This window comes from Protobothrops mucrosquamatus, unplaced genomic scaffold (genome assembly GCF_001527695.2).
Source record: "Protobothrops mucrosquamatus isolate PMUCROS unplaced genomic scaffold, P.Mucros_1.0 scaffold907, whole genome shotgun sequence".
Classification (NCBI taxonomy): domain Eukaryota; kingdom Metazoa; phylum Chordata; class Lepidosauria; order Squamata; family Viperidae; genus Protobothrops; species Protobothrops mucrosquamatus.
In genome coordinates, this window is record NW_015387159.1 from 438,344 (window position 1) to 455,572 (window position 17,229).

Below are 17,229 nucleotides of genomic sequence, written 5' to 3' on the forward strand. Positions count from 1 at the left end.
CTCTCCATACAAAAAAAAACCTCCTATTTCAGTTTTAAGACCATGCAGATTTAAATACCACTGGACCCATTCTTCTGTTACAAAAAACATCTTATCTCAGGTGTGGGCATCTATGGCCCCTTTACGACCTGTGGACTTGGCTGGCTCAGGAATTCTGGAAGTTGAAGCCCACAGGTTGTAAGGAGCCATAGTTGCCCACTCCTGCCTTATCCCAAAGTATAAGGAAGAAACCATTTCAAAAATGAAGTCTATACATTGTTGCCCTTTCCCTCATATTACAAGTTATTTATTTGGTCGAGTATTTGTTGACTTAATGTTCCAAAAACCTAAAGTTCATTGATAGTATGTTTTATTTACTTGTTTCTTGCCACCTTATATGAAAACTGTATCAAACTATTACTTCGCTTATCTCAATGGTTTTTCCTTTTTTTTCAGAATCAGAATAGAGCTGGAAGGGACGTTGGAGGTCTTCTAGTCCAGCCCCCTGCTCAAACAGGAGACCCTATACCATTTCAGACAAGTTAAGCAGCTCTGCTTTCTCTCTACTACCTGTTACTGCCTTGCCATCGTCTCTCTTTAGTGGACCAACAGTTTCCTTAACTTTTTTTTTTGTTATTTATATGTTGAAATAAACTTTTGTATTATCTTTTACTTTTGTTGCAACTCTTTGTTCATTCTGAGCCTTTGCTTTCCTGATTTCATCTTTGCAGATTCGGGCTATTTGCTGATATTCTGCTTTAGTTATGTGTCCCTCTTTCCATTTTTTGTACTTATTTCTTTTGTCTTTCAGTTTATCACAGAGATCTTTGTGCAACCATGCTGGTTTCTTCTTGGATTTCTTGTTTTTCTTTTTTAGTGGTGTTGTGTTGGACTGGGCTTTTATGATTATATTTGTCAGTGTTTCCCATGCTTCTTGAGTTTAAGATTTTTATCCATGAAATTTTGCTTAGGCTCTCTCTCTGAGTTTGTTAAAATCAGCTCTTTTAAAGTTTAAGACACTGGTTGGATATTCTATTGCTTGTGTTTGCATTATATTGAATTCCAGTATGACATGGTCATCTTCGCCCAAGGTTCGGGCAACTTCAATTCCCTCTATCACTTCTTCTATTATTAGTATTCTTCTCTATTATTTTTCTTGTCTCTTTTTTTTCTGCAATGGTTCCAAGCAATTTCTCTCCTCATTAACAACAAATTTCAATAAAGGGAAATAAAAGTACCCTTTATGCTTTTCATGTATCTTAGAATTATATTAATGCAGCTACCTGATATTGTAAAAGAAAAATAAATAAATGACCAAATAAAAATAAAAGTGCCTTTATGTTTATGTTTGAATCCTAAAAGTTAGTTTGTTTCCAAGTCTCACAAAAGACACATGCTAGGCCACAGACACACACAAAAAGAGGGGAGAGTAATTATGTGCAACAATGATAAGCTATCAATATTGGAAAGTTAGAATCTCATTTGACTCACTTTTTCTGCTCGTGGACAAAGAAGTCTTGTTTTGAATGTAACCATCAAAGCAATATCTAACATTACACTTACCAAGTCTGAGAAAACAATAACATGAAAGAAAAGGTATTCAGAATTCCTGCTTTCATAACGCTTGCCATGCAGCCTACAACTCAGCAAGAAACAGTTACTGACTCCAGTGGGGCACACAGTAAACAACACTGCAGTATGCAATCTTTTAAGTCTATATAATCAAACTGGAGTGGAGGGAGGGAAAACTTCACAAAAGAAAATACTACCAACCAACTGTACATTTTGACAGAAGAATTATACATAGGCATTTTAACAGACCACACAGACTTCAATATAAAAATAAATAACAAAGTTGCATCACAAAGGCAAATGTTTATGGTTGACTTATGTCAGAAGGAAGCGAGGATTAGAAATTTCAAAGCAAAGCTATAATAGGGAATGGTCATAGAAAGGACACATGTGGGCCTGATTCACATATCACCCTAATCCTTAATGTGATCTGTTTGCTTAGGGTGTTAGCTGAATCTCGTCAACTGTGACCTACCAAAGAAACTGTAACTTTGAATGGTAGGTGAACTGCACTTACAGCAAACTAGTTTGGTTCAGCTGAAAAAAATGCACAATATTGCAGGACATGCTATCCTGATGCTCCCTCTTAACTGGGGCTTCTAAACTAAGCACTGACTTACCAGAACATCATCATCCTTTTTAAACTCCAAGAAAGCTTTTTTGTGGTCCTTTGGCTTTTTTGCATATAAAAATGATACTGGAGGCTATCATTTTGCTTTGCAGCAGGCAAATTTCCTATTCTTTTTAGTTAAAATATTTTTTAAAAAAAATCGGGAGGGAGAGTCTAGCAATGTCATCAGGAAACGTCAACAAACGTATCTGTGCCCCACAACATTACCCCGAAGACGCAATTTCTTAACTAAACCCATGTGTCCCCACATCACTTGGGAGCAGTTGTTTAAAACGAAGACATATGCTTACAGTAGTTCAATGGTTTCTGACATTTCATGCCAATATTCAATTATTCAGGATGAGATGAAGGAGACATTTCCTATCTTAATTCCAATATACAGTATATGTTTTAAATAGGTTCAGAAGACTTAAGATTAAAAATACAAGTATGAGGGCATATATAGGTTCACCTATCAATTTATTCCGTGGTTTATTTAACTGTGGCTTACTGAACATATCACAATGATCAGGTCTCACACATGATGAGCCTAAACAAATTATACAATAGGTTTGCACCATGTGAGAATCCCATCCAATATAGGCATGCTGTTCATGTGTTAAAGCAGGGGTCTTCAAACTTGGCCCTTTTATGACTTGTGGACTTCAACTCCCAGAATTCCTCAGCCAGGCATGCTGGCTGAGGAATTCTGGGAGTTGAAGTCCACAAGTCATAAAAGGGCCAAGTTTGAAGACCCCTGTGTTAAAGAAAAAGAGGAGCACAGAAACCAGATTCAATGTTAGATTAAGCAACCTCTTGCTCATTATAGCAGCAAAACCTTCCTCAGTATCCTGGACCAGACCTGGAACAGTTGCAAGGACAGGACTTTTTTTTTTTTTGTCATACAGCTGATGCAAGAGCCCTATCCTATTAACTCTGGTATATCTTGGCTGTGCTAGAAACCTAAGAAGAGTTGGTTAGGCCCTGGATGGGAGACCTTCTAGAGCTACAGGTAAGACTGAGAAATTAAACAAAAAATTACACCAAAAGGTGACAAAGACAAATTATTTCTGGATATGCTCTGAAGACACCTAAAGTGAAACTTGACTGAAAGGAGATTTTACGTAGAAAAGTTTCATTTCTCCTTCCCAAATGACTTATATTCACTCCAAATATTATAGATCCAACTGAGATATATGTTAGCCTTCCCAATAGAACAGACAGGCAACACAACTAGATGAACTACTTTGCTTTATAGAAAGGCTACAGATTGACAGAATCTTGAAAGTTTAATAATACAAATCACCCACTGTCCCTTTTACAGTCTGATATTTTAGGGAGGTTTCTTTTTGAAGTTTTTTCCTCTGCCCATTAGGCAGTTCTAGGCTAAGGCATCTTTCATCTGATTCTCCCTAGGCAGCATCTCTTCCCCAGTCCCCCAAGGTCATCCCAACTGACCACTACAACATACAAACAGCATGTAGGCAAAAGGACAGTCTGAAATAAAGAGGTTTGATTATACTCTACACAACTGAGAAATTCTGTCTGCAGGCTCTACTGAAATTCCATTACAAAGAATCCAAGCAATATGCAATCGATTGCCATTTGACACGGCTAACACTGCATAAATTCCCAGCCCTAGGCATGCAGCTGCCAAAAGTATGTCTTGTTCAGAAGAGTAAATGTATGAACAGCATTACATATAAAAAGCACAATCAATCCTATCAGAATTTTCTTTAAAATAAAAAAGGAGTGTTAATATAATGCATGACTAAGAGTGGATAGAGGAAGGAGGAACAAATAAAAACTAATGAATCATAACTTATTATCAGCACAGTATACTTTTCTGTTACTATTCAAAGCTTAATTCTGGGAAATATGTTCTTAACTGGTGTATTTAACCAAAACATAAAAAAATAAATTGTATAAAAACGAAAGGCATACTATCAGTTTATGAGAATGCAAGTCTGTGGTGCAGGAATTGTAAAAGTTTGTGCTGTTTATTATGGAAGAGGGTTCTGACATGAATGTACTAGCTTAAGGAAGATCATAGATTTCTTCTTTAACCTTGGATGCAGCTACTTCCTCTTCTCTGGTACTGAGGCAAAATGGCAGCCTTCGCTCACCATGGCATACTTCAGATATGTGTATTTCCACCTCCAGAACTCTCAACAATGCCTTGTTAGCTTGCGCATTCTGGGGAATTTCACACATGTAGGGGGAGGCCAAAGATCCAGTATGGTATGGTATGCTACTGCTCAGAATTAATAGTTTCTTTCATGTAAAAAAAAATATTATAAAGACATCACAGTCTAGCAGAGAGCCTGCAGTGGAATGCAATCTAAGCAAAATGAGAGAAAGGAATGTTCTTTTTGATTAGATGCCACTTAAGACAGCTAGCAATTCCTTGATCTGCCTTCTGTCTGATCAACAACACCTCTGCCTAATACTGATTAGGTAACAATTAGTAATAGCTAGAAAAAGAAAAGCTCATTCTAAAAACTATTTCAGAGCCTGATGGTTTTCATCCTGTGAAGACTTTATTTATAATGTCTTGATTAACCAAATATGATGATTGGTCAATGTCAAGGCTACCTGTCTTGGCAGACTTACTGCAGAAGATGCTCAGTGTCTCCAGAACTATAATAGGAATATTCTTTGATGGTATCCAGCCTTTTCGTATTTTTATTCAATCTGAATTAAAGGCAGGTGGCTTTAAGAACAAGCATTACAGTATACAATTCAAATAATGCAGCTACCTGGATTTTTGTATCCCCCAGTTATGTAGTTCAGGGGTCCCCAACCCCCAGTCCTTGGACTGGCACCGGTCCACGGCATGCCAGAAACCGATCCGCGCAAACAAGCAAAGCCCCATCTGCGTAATGCAGGCAGCACACAAACCCACGCCCCCTCCGGTCCACAGAAAAACCTCCATGGAACCGGTCCCTGGTGCCCAAAAGGTTGGGGGCCTCTGATGCAGCTATACCAGAATACATTAGCATTGTAACAAAATACATAACAAAAGTGCATTTGATTGTTGATGATGTCACTAAGTCATAATACTGAGATTTCAAAGAGACTGTTACTGTTTAGGTTTTGCTTGAAAAATACTAACTGTAAATATCATGATTTGGCTCCAAAAACAGAGAAAAAAGTCATTTTCACTCTGCAGTTTTCTTGGCTCCTTCTCCCACTTCAGCCCCTGCATTCCTAAAAAGCCATTTATAAAAGTCAAGGGACCATCTGTATTTGATAAGACTGCTCTGCAGAAGAGAAAGGACTTTTTATTGCTATACATATTTGATTTCAAGCCAGTATTTCTTTTGGTGAGCAACATTAGTTTTATGACAGAGCTACCATTTTGCTCCCCCCAAAATTGCTTGTTTGATTCACGATGTATCTAAGTTAAAAGGTCAGAAATCAGTTAAAAGGAGAACCAACAATCTGGAGAGCTGCTGAAAGCAGAACAGACAATAACTGGCCTAGCTGAATCCGTAACCTAGCCTGGTTTAAAAAATATTCTCTGCTGAGCCACCTTTAGTTAAATATTTGCTGGAGGCCCCAATTAGTTCCAGGGATCACTACTATGACAACAGGAAGTTTTGCAGTTATCAATTATTCAAGTTAACAGATACAATTACTCTGTAATTCTTGAACATAACCCATTAATTTGTCGCCTTCTCCAGATATACTTCATTGAAATTACCACTGAAATTATGAGAACTGTAGTCAACATATATGAAAATGCTAGGCCGGAAATGTAGACACTCTGCAGATGTGCAGATCATAACTGCCCGAATTCCCTAGTTAGCATGCTCATTGTTGAGAATTCTGAGAGCTGATATTTGTGCATCTGAGTCTTCAGAAAAGTTGCACAAATGTACAACTTAGAAAAAAAAATATTTTTATTAAATCAGCCAGTTTTTTTACATGCACTGCAATTTATCAAAGAGAATTATTAAGTAAAAACTAGACATTGAATCACTTCTATATGTTGAATACCAAACAAATATATTTCTAGGTAGGAATTCACATATCTATTTCTTATCTTTAGTCCTCTCTCACACACACACAATTTTTGGCACAAGAAGGTGGAATAAACTTCAAATGTACAAAAATATGTTTTGACAACAGGTTTTTACCTTGTTGCCTGATATACTATAAAGTATGACGACTTTTCCATCAAGAAATTCTTCTACTAACACAGCCAGGAGCGCCAATGCTTCCGGATTGAAAGGATCGAACGGTGATGTCACCATTGCCTGGGGGACACCCAGTTGGGGACTCTTTTCACATCCCCATGAACTTGGCCAACAAAGTGGTACCCATTTATCTACATGTGGTCACCCACTTTCAAACTGCTGGGTCAGCAGGAGCTGGATCATGTGACAGCTCATCTCGTCCTGCGGCAGCAACTGGGTCTCAAACATGAGCCTGCCAATCATCAGCCCAGCATCCTAAACTCATGAGCCACTGCGCTTCCTAAGAAATTCTCCTGAAGGGTCTGTTCATGTCTTAAGTACATAAATTAATAAATAAACTGAGGACAGGACAATCCACAAAATAGATAGAGTCACCTGATGGCAAGATACAGAATATAAATGTTATAAATAAATAAGATAGGCAAACTTATTTTGATTTTAGTAAACAGAGTTTAGCACTTCCCTTCTGGTTAAATCAGTTGCAATGATAGAACTTTACACACATCTACTTGGTATTAACACTATTTCAACCAATAGGAGTACTTTGTAGTAAGGTCTTATTGGATTTTAGCTCAACTATACCATTACAAAGATCTGAAAAATAAAGCTAAGATTTTTAATTATCAGGTTATAAGGAGAGGACATTCACAGAAAACATACCTAAGAATCAAAAAGCATTTTATCGAAATTTTTTGCATTAATGCACATCAGCTATCTCAGACTGATTCCTGCACGGTGCAAGATTACACAGTTTAAGCAATTCCACCTTGTTAACATAGTTTAAGAAACGTTTAGCAAGAAACCCCCATTTCCAAAGCGCGCATAAAACCTTCCTCCCCACTCATTGCTACAGTTCTGGTTTTGAAATAAGGCAATATGTTAGCTATGAAATTGCCCCTGCAGATTTATGCAACCTTTATTCTCATTAGTATATTTAAAGGTATTAAATGCACACAGTACATTTTCCAGGCCTCAAACAGCAAATGCTGCTAGATAATTCCATAAAGGCATACCGGACATATGGCAGTTTATAAAACCCAATGCAGTTGGAATATGGAGTGGGGAGGAGATTAAATAAGCAGACTTGACTTACACCGCAGAAAAGCAGAGGCCTGTAATTATTATTATTACATTACAATTGCCTCTTGAAGTAGTGATTCAAGTCCCTAACAAGGTTATGACAAGCAGATGAATCAGAAAGGAATGAGAAGGACAAACTACACATTACACAATAACATGGTTTCTCCCCCCTTTTCTTTTTTCTTTTTTTGTTAAAACCACAGGTTGGAAAAGTCAATTGAAGCACTGAAATTTATCTCAAAGCACTCCGTAATACGCATCCTTCTACTGCAAATATGGGACACTGTTTGGGAGTGAAAAAGAGCAGCAGAAATGGGGATAAGGGCAAAAAGACAGAGGACAAAAAAGAGTTAAAAGGCTTTGCCCTACACTTCTGTTCCTCTGTTCTGAATCACACCCTTCTTAAACAAGTTTTTCCTGTTTAAAGGGACATCAGCATACACTTGTACATAACATGCATTCTGGCCCTTCAAATAAATAGCACTTCCTTTGTTTTTACAGTGGAATGTTATTAGGGGAAAAAATTACTTGCAAGTGAAACTTACCAGATCTGGATTTAATGATGTTGCTAAATTCATTGTTACTTCCTTCAGATCCTTTATCAATATCCAAAACCTTGGCCATTCTTTTTTTCTCCCAGTTCAAAATCACGATATAGAATTATTTAAAATCTCTGCATGCTGAACTCACACTCTTGATTGTTATGAAATTAATATCTGAAACGTAAACACACATACAAAAAACAAATATACTTATTTTGGAACCTACATACTGTATTTACTGCATTCCAAATACATTCTAGTGCACCATATGAAATGTAATTATACACAATTTTTTCTCTGAAACAATTATATGGAATTTAGTGCAGGTCCCCAATCCCCAGTCTGTGGAACGGCACCGGGCCATGGCTTGCCAGAAACCGGGCCGCAGAAACAAGCGAAGCCCATCTGCAGGATGCAGGAAGCACCCAAAACCACACCCCCTCCGGTCCATGGAAAAGTCTCTCCCCACGGAACCAGTCCCTGGTGCCCAAAAGGTTGAGGGAGTCACTGGTCTAGTGGATACTTCCATAAAAGTATGGGCAAATCTGTAACCTCACACTTTTTCTCATCACTAGCACTTTATGTCTAAGACCAGAAAACTGGGGGTGGGTGGGTGTTTAACTAACAAAAAAGTTGCAGAGAAAGCAGTTTACTTTCTACCCCCAAAGCTTGTCTGGATGAGTTTGGATAACTCCTGCAAGGCTACATTGGGGAATATTAGTTATCTAAACACTAGTTATCAATCACACATTCGTTTATCTAAACTCTATAAAATAGGAGTTATACTATATACACTAGCAAAGGCACAATGCACGGTTAATATTTTTCTGCACCCTTTCTCAAGGGCTCAGAATCAATTCTCTACCACATGTTTATACTACTACACCTGGTAAAAGTTCAGTGAGGCTGGGAGTAGAGTGGAGGGTAACAAACCTTAAGGCATACTAGGAATAAAAACACGATATTCACTAATATCGGTATATAACTACAATGGGTAAGAGGAAACAGAACAAATAATAAGATATGGAAATAATGTTTAAGATAGGGAAATTTTATTTAGACTTTTATTCAGCACATGATCATTTCAGTTACCAAGCAGTACTATCCAAATCAGATTTTGCACATAGCACAGAATTTGGTTTCCATCCAATTTACCTTTCAGCCGTTTCCAGTTCTACAAGCAACCTCTGCGTACACACACTCCTCTACAAGCACACAGCATGTAATGGATACTCTAGCTGCTCATTCAACTATGTTACTACCCCCCTTTAAATTAACAATAGAGCCAACCTCACACTCAAGTTATTACCTTTTGCCTTCCCATCAAACAAAACTTCAGTCTTTTCTAAGGTCCTCTGAACGCTCCAGAGCAAGCTACTCCAGAGCAAGCTAGTTAATGCCTACTCAGGTTCCAGCCTACTTGCAAACCAGAACTTGCAACCAGGATTTTAAATTAGAAAACACCAACAGAGATTAGGTCATGCTATTCTTCCTTAAAATAACCAGTGACTATCCCAAAAAACCTCCAGATATGTATCAGGAAGGAGGCGGAGTAAGATTGATGATAAAGAGGACTGCAGTTACTTTCCGCTTCAAGTGAAAGCAACAGCTGTCTTTCTTCACTCTCTTTACACTAACCTTCCCCAATCTGGTGCGCTCCAGAATTTTGGAATTCTGGGAGCTGAAGTCAAAGAAATCTGGAGGGCTGGGAAAGGCTGCAGTACAATTAGATCACAAACAGAAGCAGCACTTCCAGTGGTATTTCCTCCTATATTAAAGCAATTCGGGAAATACCAATGACATAGGTAAAGTTAAGTCTCAGGACTTGTTACTTATCCCTTCCCACCAAATGCGTGCAAATATTGTAAATGTGAAGCCTGATAAATATTTGGGAGTAGTTTTGACATGCCAAGAAATCTAAAAGTGAGTGGGACAGGGAATCAATTTGCAGAAATGTACTATACATCAAGAGATTAACAGCGGTCAGCTTCTCCCCACCTCTCAAAAAAAAAAAAAACCCTTTAAAGAGATCCATAAAGTCAGCAGGAGTTAAACTTGACTCGAAGGCAACTAACCTTTATCTAGTATAAAACACAACCCCATGAAAGCTATCTGCGTTTTATAAAGGGCTACAAAAATCTGGGCATCATTTGATGGCGGCAAAGAGATTATTTCGTCCTGACCAGCGGCTGCCCGGAGTTTTACAGTTACATCTGGTAGCTCGGTCTCTAACGTCCATCACCAACACTATAGGTAGGTAATAAATTCCACAAAATGTGCTCAACTGGAAGAGTCCCCGGGTAGACCATTCTAAATAAAACATTTTACTAGCACGAAGTCAGATCACTAATGCCAAAGGGAAGGGGGGGGGGTTTAAATGGTCCTTCTCAAAGACAAACAAATATAAAGATCTTCCCCCCACCCCGCGCTCTTTCATTTGCTACAAGGCAGCCAGGTTGAAGAGGGGAAAACAAATTCCAAACAATCAAGAAGTCAGAGCAGCTCTAAAAAAGCGCTCGACCGACTATAAGCCAAATTAATAATAAACTGCCGTCCCCACGTGGAGCAGACTTCTCCACAAAGTTGTCACTTTGCAGCGAAATCCCCTCCGCGCTCCAACCTCTGGCTTAACCCTAAGCGAAGACGCACACTCACAAACACACGCCCGCCCGCACTCACAGCAATTACTCAACGGAAAGTATCCCCCAGACCGAGAATCAATTACGGCGGCGGGAGAGAAGTTGGGAAGAGAGTTCAGATGACCCTTTTGTCCTCCACTTTAGTTTTTTTTTTTTTTCCCCTTCACCGTCAATTATTCACCAGCTTACCTGCGGGGGGGGGGGGGAGAAAGCAGAGACTTTGGTGTGTGCCGGACGGTCGGTCCTCAGGGTCCGCTTCGTGGCGTTTTTTGCTACGGCTTCGCTCTTGCTAAAGATTTCCCCGAAACCTCCAAAAGAAAGCCGACGCGCCCGTCAGCAGAAGCCAGCGCCAAAGGCAAACCGCCGCCGCTGCAGTCTTAAAACAAGTCGCTAAAAGCAAAGCCAACTTTTCACCCGACGCGCTCGGCTGTTCTTTCGTTGCAACTCCCGCGAACCCTTAAGCCGCCTCTCCTTCCACTTCCACCGGCTGCTGCTTCGCCCGAAGGAGGGAGGGGAAGCGCCTCTCACCCAGCCGGGCAAGCTCAACTTTAGAGGAAGGGGGCGCGGCGACGAGGGGCGGTCCCTCGGCTCCTCCCGGCCCCCGGGATTCCTCCTTTGTTATTAGGTGAGGGCAGAGCGAGGGGGACCTTCCACCAAAAAAAGTTATCTCGGCTTCGGCTCGGCTGCCTCCGCTGCAAATGGAAAGGGAGGTGTGATAGCTGACGAGGCGAAGACCTCCTCCGCCCGCACTCCGGAGCGTTGACTCTTTCGGCGAACTTTTTTTTTGCTGCGCTGGGAACTTTCTTTCGGCGCGCACTTATCCTCGGTGCAGCCGACCTGCGCTGCTGTGGGAGGGAGGTGGCGTGACAGGAGCACGTGACCGCTCGCCTTGTCAATCAGCGGGGCCGCTCGCCTTTGCGAGATGCTCCTGCTGGTCTTAAATGGACGCCGTCGAACCCTGCCAGGAGGGACAGCAACATCCCCCCCCAGCCAGCCCCGGAAAGAGCATCCTAATGATGACTTTAGGAAACTACCGTAAAAACCAAGAAGGGATGGGCCTGATGAGTCCTTGGACGGGAGACCACTAAGAAATCCCAGGGCTGTAGGCAAGATTGGGAAGTTAAACGTCCAGGAAAAGGGCAATTTGTGCGGTGAAGATAATTACAAAGGCATCTCCACCTTTTCAGGAGTAGACTGAAGAGAATCCATTGGAATTGGGCGGTTAATAATTTCAAATAAATATATCAGTAATAGCCCTGGTTTCAAAGGAGAATTTTCTATGAATTGACTGTATTCCCTGATTTTATGAGAATATACACTCTCTCGTATTAACAAGGAATGATGGTGTGAGCATACGTTGGGCCACTCCTCCCCAAGAAGTAAGTAAGCAAGCAAGTACTGTTAGTCCTTGATTTACAACAGTTTGTAATGTCCGTTCAAAGTTACAACGACACTAATGAGCATTTTTTCATATTCAAAGACTGTTGCAACATCCCTATGGTCACGTGATCAAAATTCAGATGCTTGGCAACTGATTCATTTATGTACAGTGTCCCGAGGTCATGTAATCACCTTTTGCAACCTGACAAGCAAAGTCAATGGGGAAGCCAGATTCACTTTACAATCATGTTACTAACTTAACAACTGTAGTGAATCACTGAACAACTGTGTCAGGAAAAATCATTAAATGGGGCAAAATTCATTTAAATATCTCGCTTAGCAACACAAATTTAGGGCTCAATTGTGGTCATAAGTTGAGGATTACCTGTAAGCAAGTAAGACTTGTATTATTTTTAGCCCCATTTCAACCCCATTAGATGCGCGGCAGCTAATGTCAAGCAAGGGCAGTGGTTTTCTTTGCCTGCCTCTGAGGGAGTGCTGCTGCCAAGGGCAGGATGATGGTCTTATGTCTTGGGTGCAGGGGCACACACAGAGGGATTCCCCAAAATCAAGATAGAAACTGCACCACGGATCAAAGCCATACCCCTAATTTACATGTTTTGCATGGGTGATGCATACTAAAAAAAAGAATTGGACTTCAATCATATTGTTGAAGCTACCATCTTTTTAAAAAATTATAACTTCATGCCACTCACCTATCCCTGGATGCAGGCTCTGCTGTGGGAATATATGTTTCAGTGAGTCTATAATAATTATGTTGGTATGGAGAGAGGATGTGTGAATGTATGGTTGTAGGGTGAAGTTAGACATGGTACCTAAAGGCCTGCCATATGCAATATGCCTCTACCCCCACCCCACCAATCTCTCATCTCTTTGAAGAGAAAGTATAGGCTGTGTATGTTGGGCTTGCATCAATGACTTTATCAAGAAAGGTCAAATAACACAAGAGGAACAGTGTAAATCAAAAGCAGTGGACCCATTCCACCACAGGTCTATGGACACACAAAAATATATAAGACCAATGTAGCTCTTTGCCCAATTGTATTGTTATCAAAGACCCACAACTTACAATATAGCCAAAAAAACGTACAAAAGAGCATAGACATTTCACAGACAGAAGCAAATATTCCATGAACTTTCCAGGTAAACCATACAGGGAACATGATCTGATGAACTAATTTTACTTTATTGTAAGGCTAGACTAATAAAATTTTGCAAGTTTGAAAATACAAATATCCCACCGTCTCTTTTTACAGCCATAAGATAGAAAGGATCCTTTCTGGATTTTTTATTGGCGTGTTGTGCAGCTCACTTCCCGTCCTTCCACCCCATCTGATCTTTCCTAGGCAGCATGTTCCCCCCCCCCCATCTCCCAAGGTCTTTCTCACATACCATTATAACTCCCCAATACAGTGTCTCTAATCAAAGTCCTAAAAATAGAAGATGAAAGTATAGTTTCATTTGATGTCACAGAACTCTTCACATAGATAAAGAACTAGTAAAAGAGCCCATGGCCGCATACTGCACAACACAATTGACCTAGCCAAATACACTAAGCTTGAAATACCAAAATCATGGACCTCATCAACCACTGTCTTACTATTTTCAGTTTGATGGACAAATATATCAACAAATCAGATGAACACCCCTGAGATCACCATTCTCAGAATTCATAGCAAAGACCATTGTACAGTGTCTAGAAACTATAGCACTCTCATACATACAACTAAAAGTATGGACCCAGTATGTAGATGACAACTTCGTCGTAATAGAAAAGTAAAACAACTAGAGAATACACATGAGACTACAGGTAGTTATCAACTTATGACCACAGTTGACGGTTTTTAAAGGTGTCAACAACTCACTCAACACGGAGTAAAATGTTGAAAAAACGGTGACAATAATTCGTTTACTGTCGTTAACAATTCACTCAGTACGTCAACAATTCATTTTGACCGAAGGGGATAACTGACCAACCTTCGGCCGACCCGTCCAATGTTTACCACTAGTGTACTGGGACCCTATTACGTTGACAGTTAAATATATGCCAGTTGCCAAGCACCCAAATGTTGAGCACATGACCGTGGGAATGCTGCAATAGTCATAATGTGAAAAATAGTCGTGTCACTTTTTTTCAGCACTGTAACTTCAAATGGTCACTAAACAAATGGTTATAAGTCAAGGGTTACATGCATCAACAACAGCTTCAAAGCACTAAAATTCACAAGAAGAAAACAACATGTTACCCTTCCTGGATATCCTTAGCAGAGCAGATGATGGCAAATCAGAAACAAAAGTTTATCAAAAAACAACCCACACTAACCAAGTGCTTCATTACCAAAATAACAAACCCATCTCCCACAAGAGGAGCTGTGTAAGAACATTTTTCAGAGGAATACAGACACACTGCAGCAACCCAGAATACCAGAAAAAAGGAAACAGACCACCCATATAATATCTTCCAACAAAATAGATGCAGGTAGTCCTTCACTTATGACAGTTCTTTCAGGGACTGTTCGAAATTACAATGACACTGAATGAACTTACAAATTTTAGACAAAAGTTAATAGCTGCTACAGTGCTCCCACAGTCATGTGAACAAAATTCAGCTGCTTGGCAATCTATCTGCCTTTATAACTGACACTACTGAGAGATCTGATCTCTATGTTACTTGGAGGACAATGAGTAGGTTGAGGGTGGGAGTGCCTAAGACCAACAAGCTCAAATGGAGATTGCTAGAGGATAATAACACAGTGTGCAAATGTGGAGAGACGCAGAGTCTAGCCCACTTGTTGGTCTGTGGATCACTACAGTATAATCCACTGAAAGGGATTTGTTTCTGGCCAACGATAAAGTCAAGAAGGTGGCCTCATTTTGGTAGTTTAAGGTTTGATGTAGACACAAAATAAATAAATTGCACTCTAGCAATCCCCTCAAGGCTGCGAGGTGGGAGAAGCCTCGTTCTAATTAAAGTAGAATCTGGCAAAATAAAGCTGTGTCTCTGAAGAGGAAAGCCAAGCCTCATTGGAATGTGAATGGTGCCTACACAGGTGGTCCCTGACTTACAACAGTTTGTTTAGTGATCATTCAAAGTTACAACATTGAAAAAGTGACCTATGACTGTTTGCCACATTTACAACCGTTATTATAGCTTCCCCATGGTCATGTGATCAAAATTCAGATGTTTGGCAATTGACTCATATTTATTGACAGTTGTAGTGTCCCAAGGTCATGTGTTTTGCGTCCTTCTGACAAGCAAAGTCAATAGGAAAGCCAGGTTCACTTAACAACTGTGTGGTTAATTCAACAACTGCAGTGATTCACTTTAACAACTGTGGCAAGAAGCGTCGTAAAACGGGGCAAAACTCACTTAATAAATGGCTCACTTAGTGACAGAAATTTTGAGCTCAATTGTGGTTGTAAGTCAAGGAATGCCTGTAAAGAAATTTGCAGGGGATTTCAAAACATTTCAAACAAAATGACATAGTTTGTTATACATTTCAAATTCTTCTGTTTCTCCTTCCAAAACAAAAACTTGCTTTTTGTATTATATCATTGTGATAATTAATTCTGTAGCATTTCAATATCTGTATAAATTTTCATGTCATCCTGGTTAGTTCATGGACATTTTGCCCAAATTGTAAATCCTTGCTTCCCAAAGCATTTGTGAAGTTTTCATAACCACAAAGAGCCACTAGGGGTCACTCCTCTAAATAGATTTTGTTTTGTTTTGTTTTTTCCTTATCTGCTGAAGACACACATTTCACCCTGGAACAAATACTACCTAAACATTACCTAAACATCTGTTTCCAAAAGTGACAAATGTTTATAGTAAATGGTACTAAATGGGACAGACTACTCTATTCTCAGTATTACTATTGGGGCAAAGCTTTGCGAAGAAAAGAGCCAAATCATGTATGCAGTGAAATGGTTAAATGTATAGTTATGTTTACACCTGCATATAAAGCTATACGTGCTTTACACAGAGGAGATTTGCTTTTATCTAGCCCATTTGCTAAATCAGTGTTTTAGAGAATGTCCACACAATGCGTGGACTTCAACTCCCAGAATTCCCCTACAGTATGCTGCTTGGAGAATTCTAGGAATTGAAGTCCCCCCAGATTAAAGTTGATGAGGTGGACAAATAATGCTTTAATAAATAAATAAAAGAAAAGAAAAATAAAAGCAATGTCTTCTCCCAAAGAAAGAACACTAACAGAGCCATGTTGACATATATTGGCCTATAGCAAAAGTATTAATAGAAAACATTTACACCCTCCTAAACAATAACATGTATTATTTCAGGAATTAATATACAGAATGGCTCACTATAGTTTAGCCACAGCCCAGTTGAAATGTCAGACTAATCTTCACCCATAGGGGGAAATATAAATAAAGGTGATTGAGTTGAATTCCTCTCCTTCATTATTAAATGCCAACTGCTGGATTTGTCTCGTGCTATATCTTTTGCTATTCATAATTAAGATTTCATGATGGGCTTCACAATATATAAATTGACTAGATAATTGATGGATCATCTGATGTATCATCATGCTGATATTTCTGGACTGCATTCTTACTGTTTAGATACTTCCCTGATGTATCATTTTAATTGCAGACCTTATATTGTATCAGGGCCTTATCATGAGAGCCAGGCCAAAACATTTTATTTTTTTACTTTTTTACATGGTCTTCTCATAAATTCAAAGCAGTGTAGAAAAACAGTAAAATCACAATAAAACCATCAATCCATGCCATGGATTCCTTTGAGAGTCTGGCAAAAACTGCAGATCCCTTCTCAAATTTAAATGCATAAAATAAAATATATAAAATTGTATTACGAAGGAAATCTATTATACTCAAACACAGTTTTTACAATATGGAAAATACGTTGTGTGTGTGTGTGTGAGAGAGAGAGAGAGGGCTGAGTGTGTCTTTATTAATACATTAAATCAGCAACCAGACAAAGTAAATTTCAACTAAAGGTTGGTGTCAAGTTTTTTCCTTCCATGGAACCACTGAAATCTATTAAGGTAACCTGTTCTAAATCCTAGCCCTGACTGTTATTTAAAATTTCACTTTTTTCATGGCTCCTTCTACTGTACAAGCAATGTAATTAATAAATTGATGTCTCTTTTTGCCCTCTATCTTACAGAGGGCGAATGTTTGTTTGCTTATGATTGCTTAAGCCCCCTGCCATCACT

The 17,229-nt window shown here is 39.4% G+C and overlaps 1 protein-coding gene across 1 annotated transcript in view; it reads right to left on the reverse strand.

Moving 5' to 3' along the window:
- Positions 1-8,067, reverse strand: part of LOC107290483 (utrophin) — a 133,391-nt gene extending 125,324 nt beyond the window's left edge. The window contains exon 1 of the mRNA XM_015819364.1: positions 7,989-8,067. Within this exon, the coding sequence (XP_015674850.1) occupies positions 7,989-8,067 (79 nt within the window). The remainder of the gene's footprint in view (positions 1-7,988) is intronic.
- Between the last annotated feature and the right edge of the window lie 9,162 nt (positions 8,068-17,229).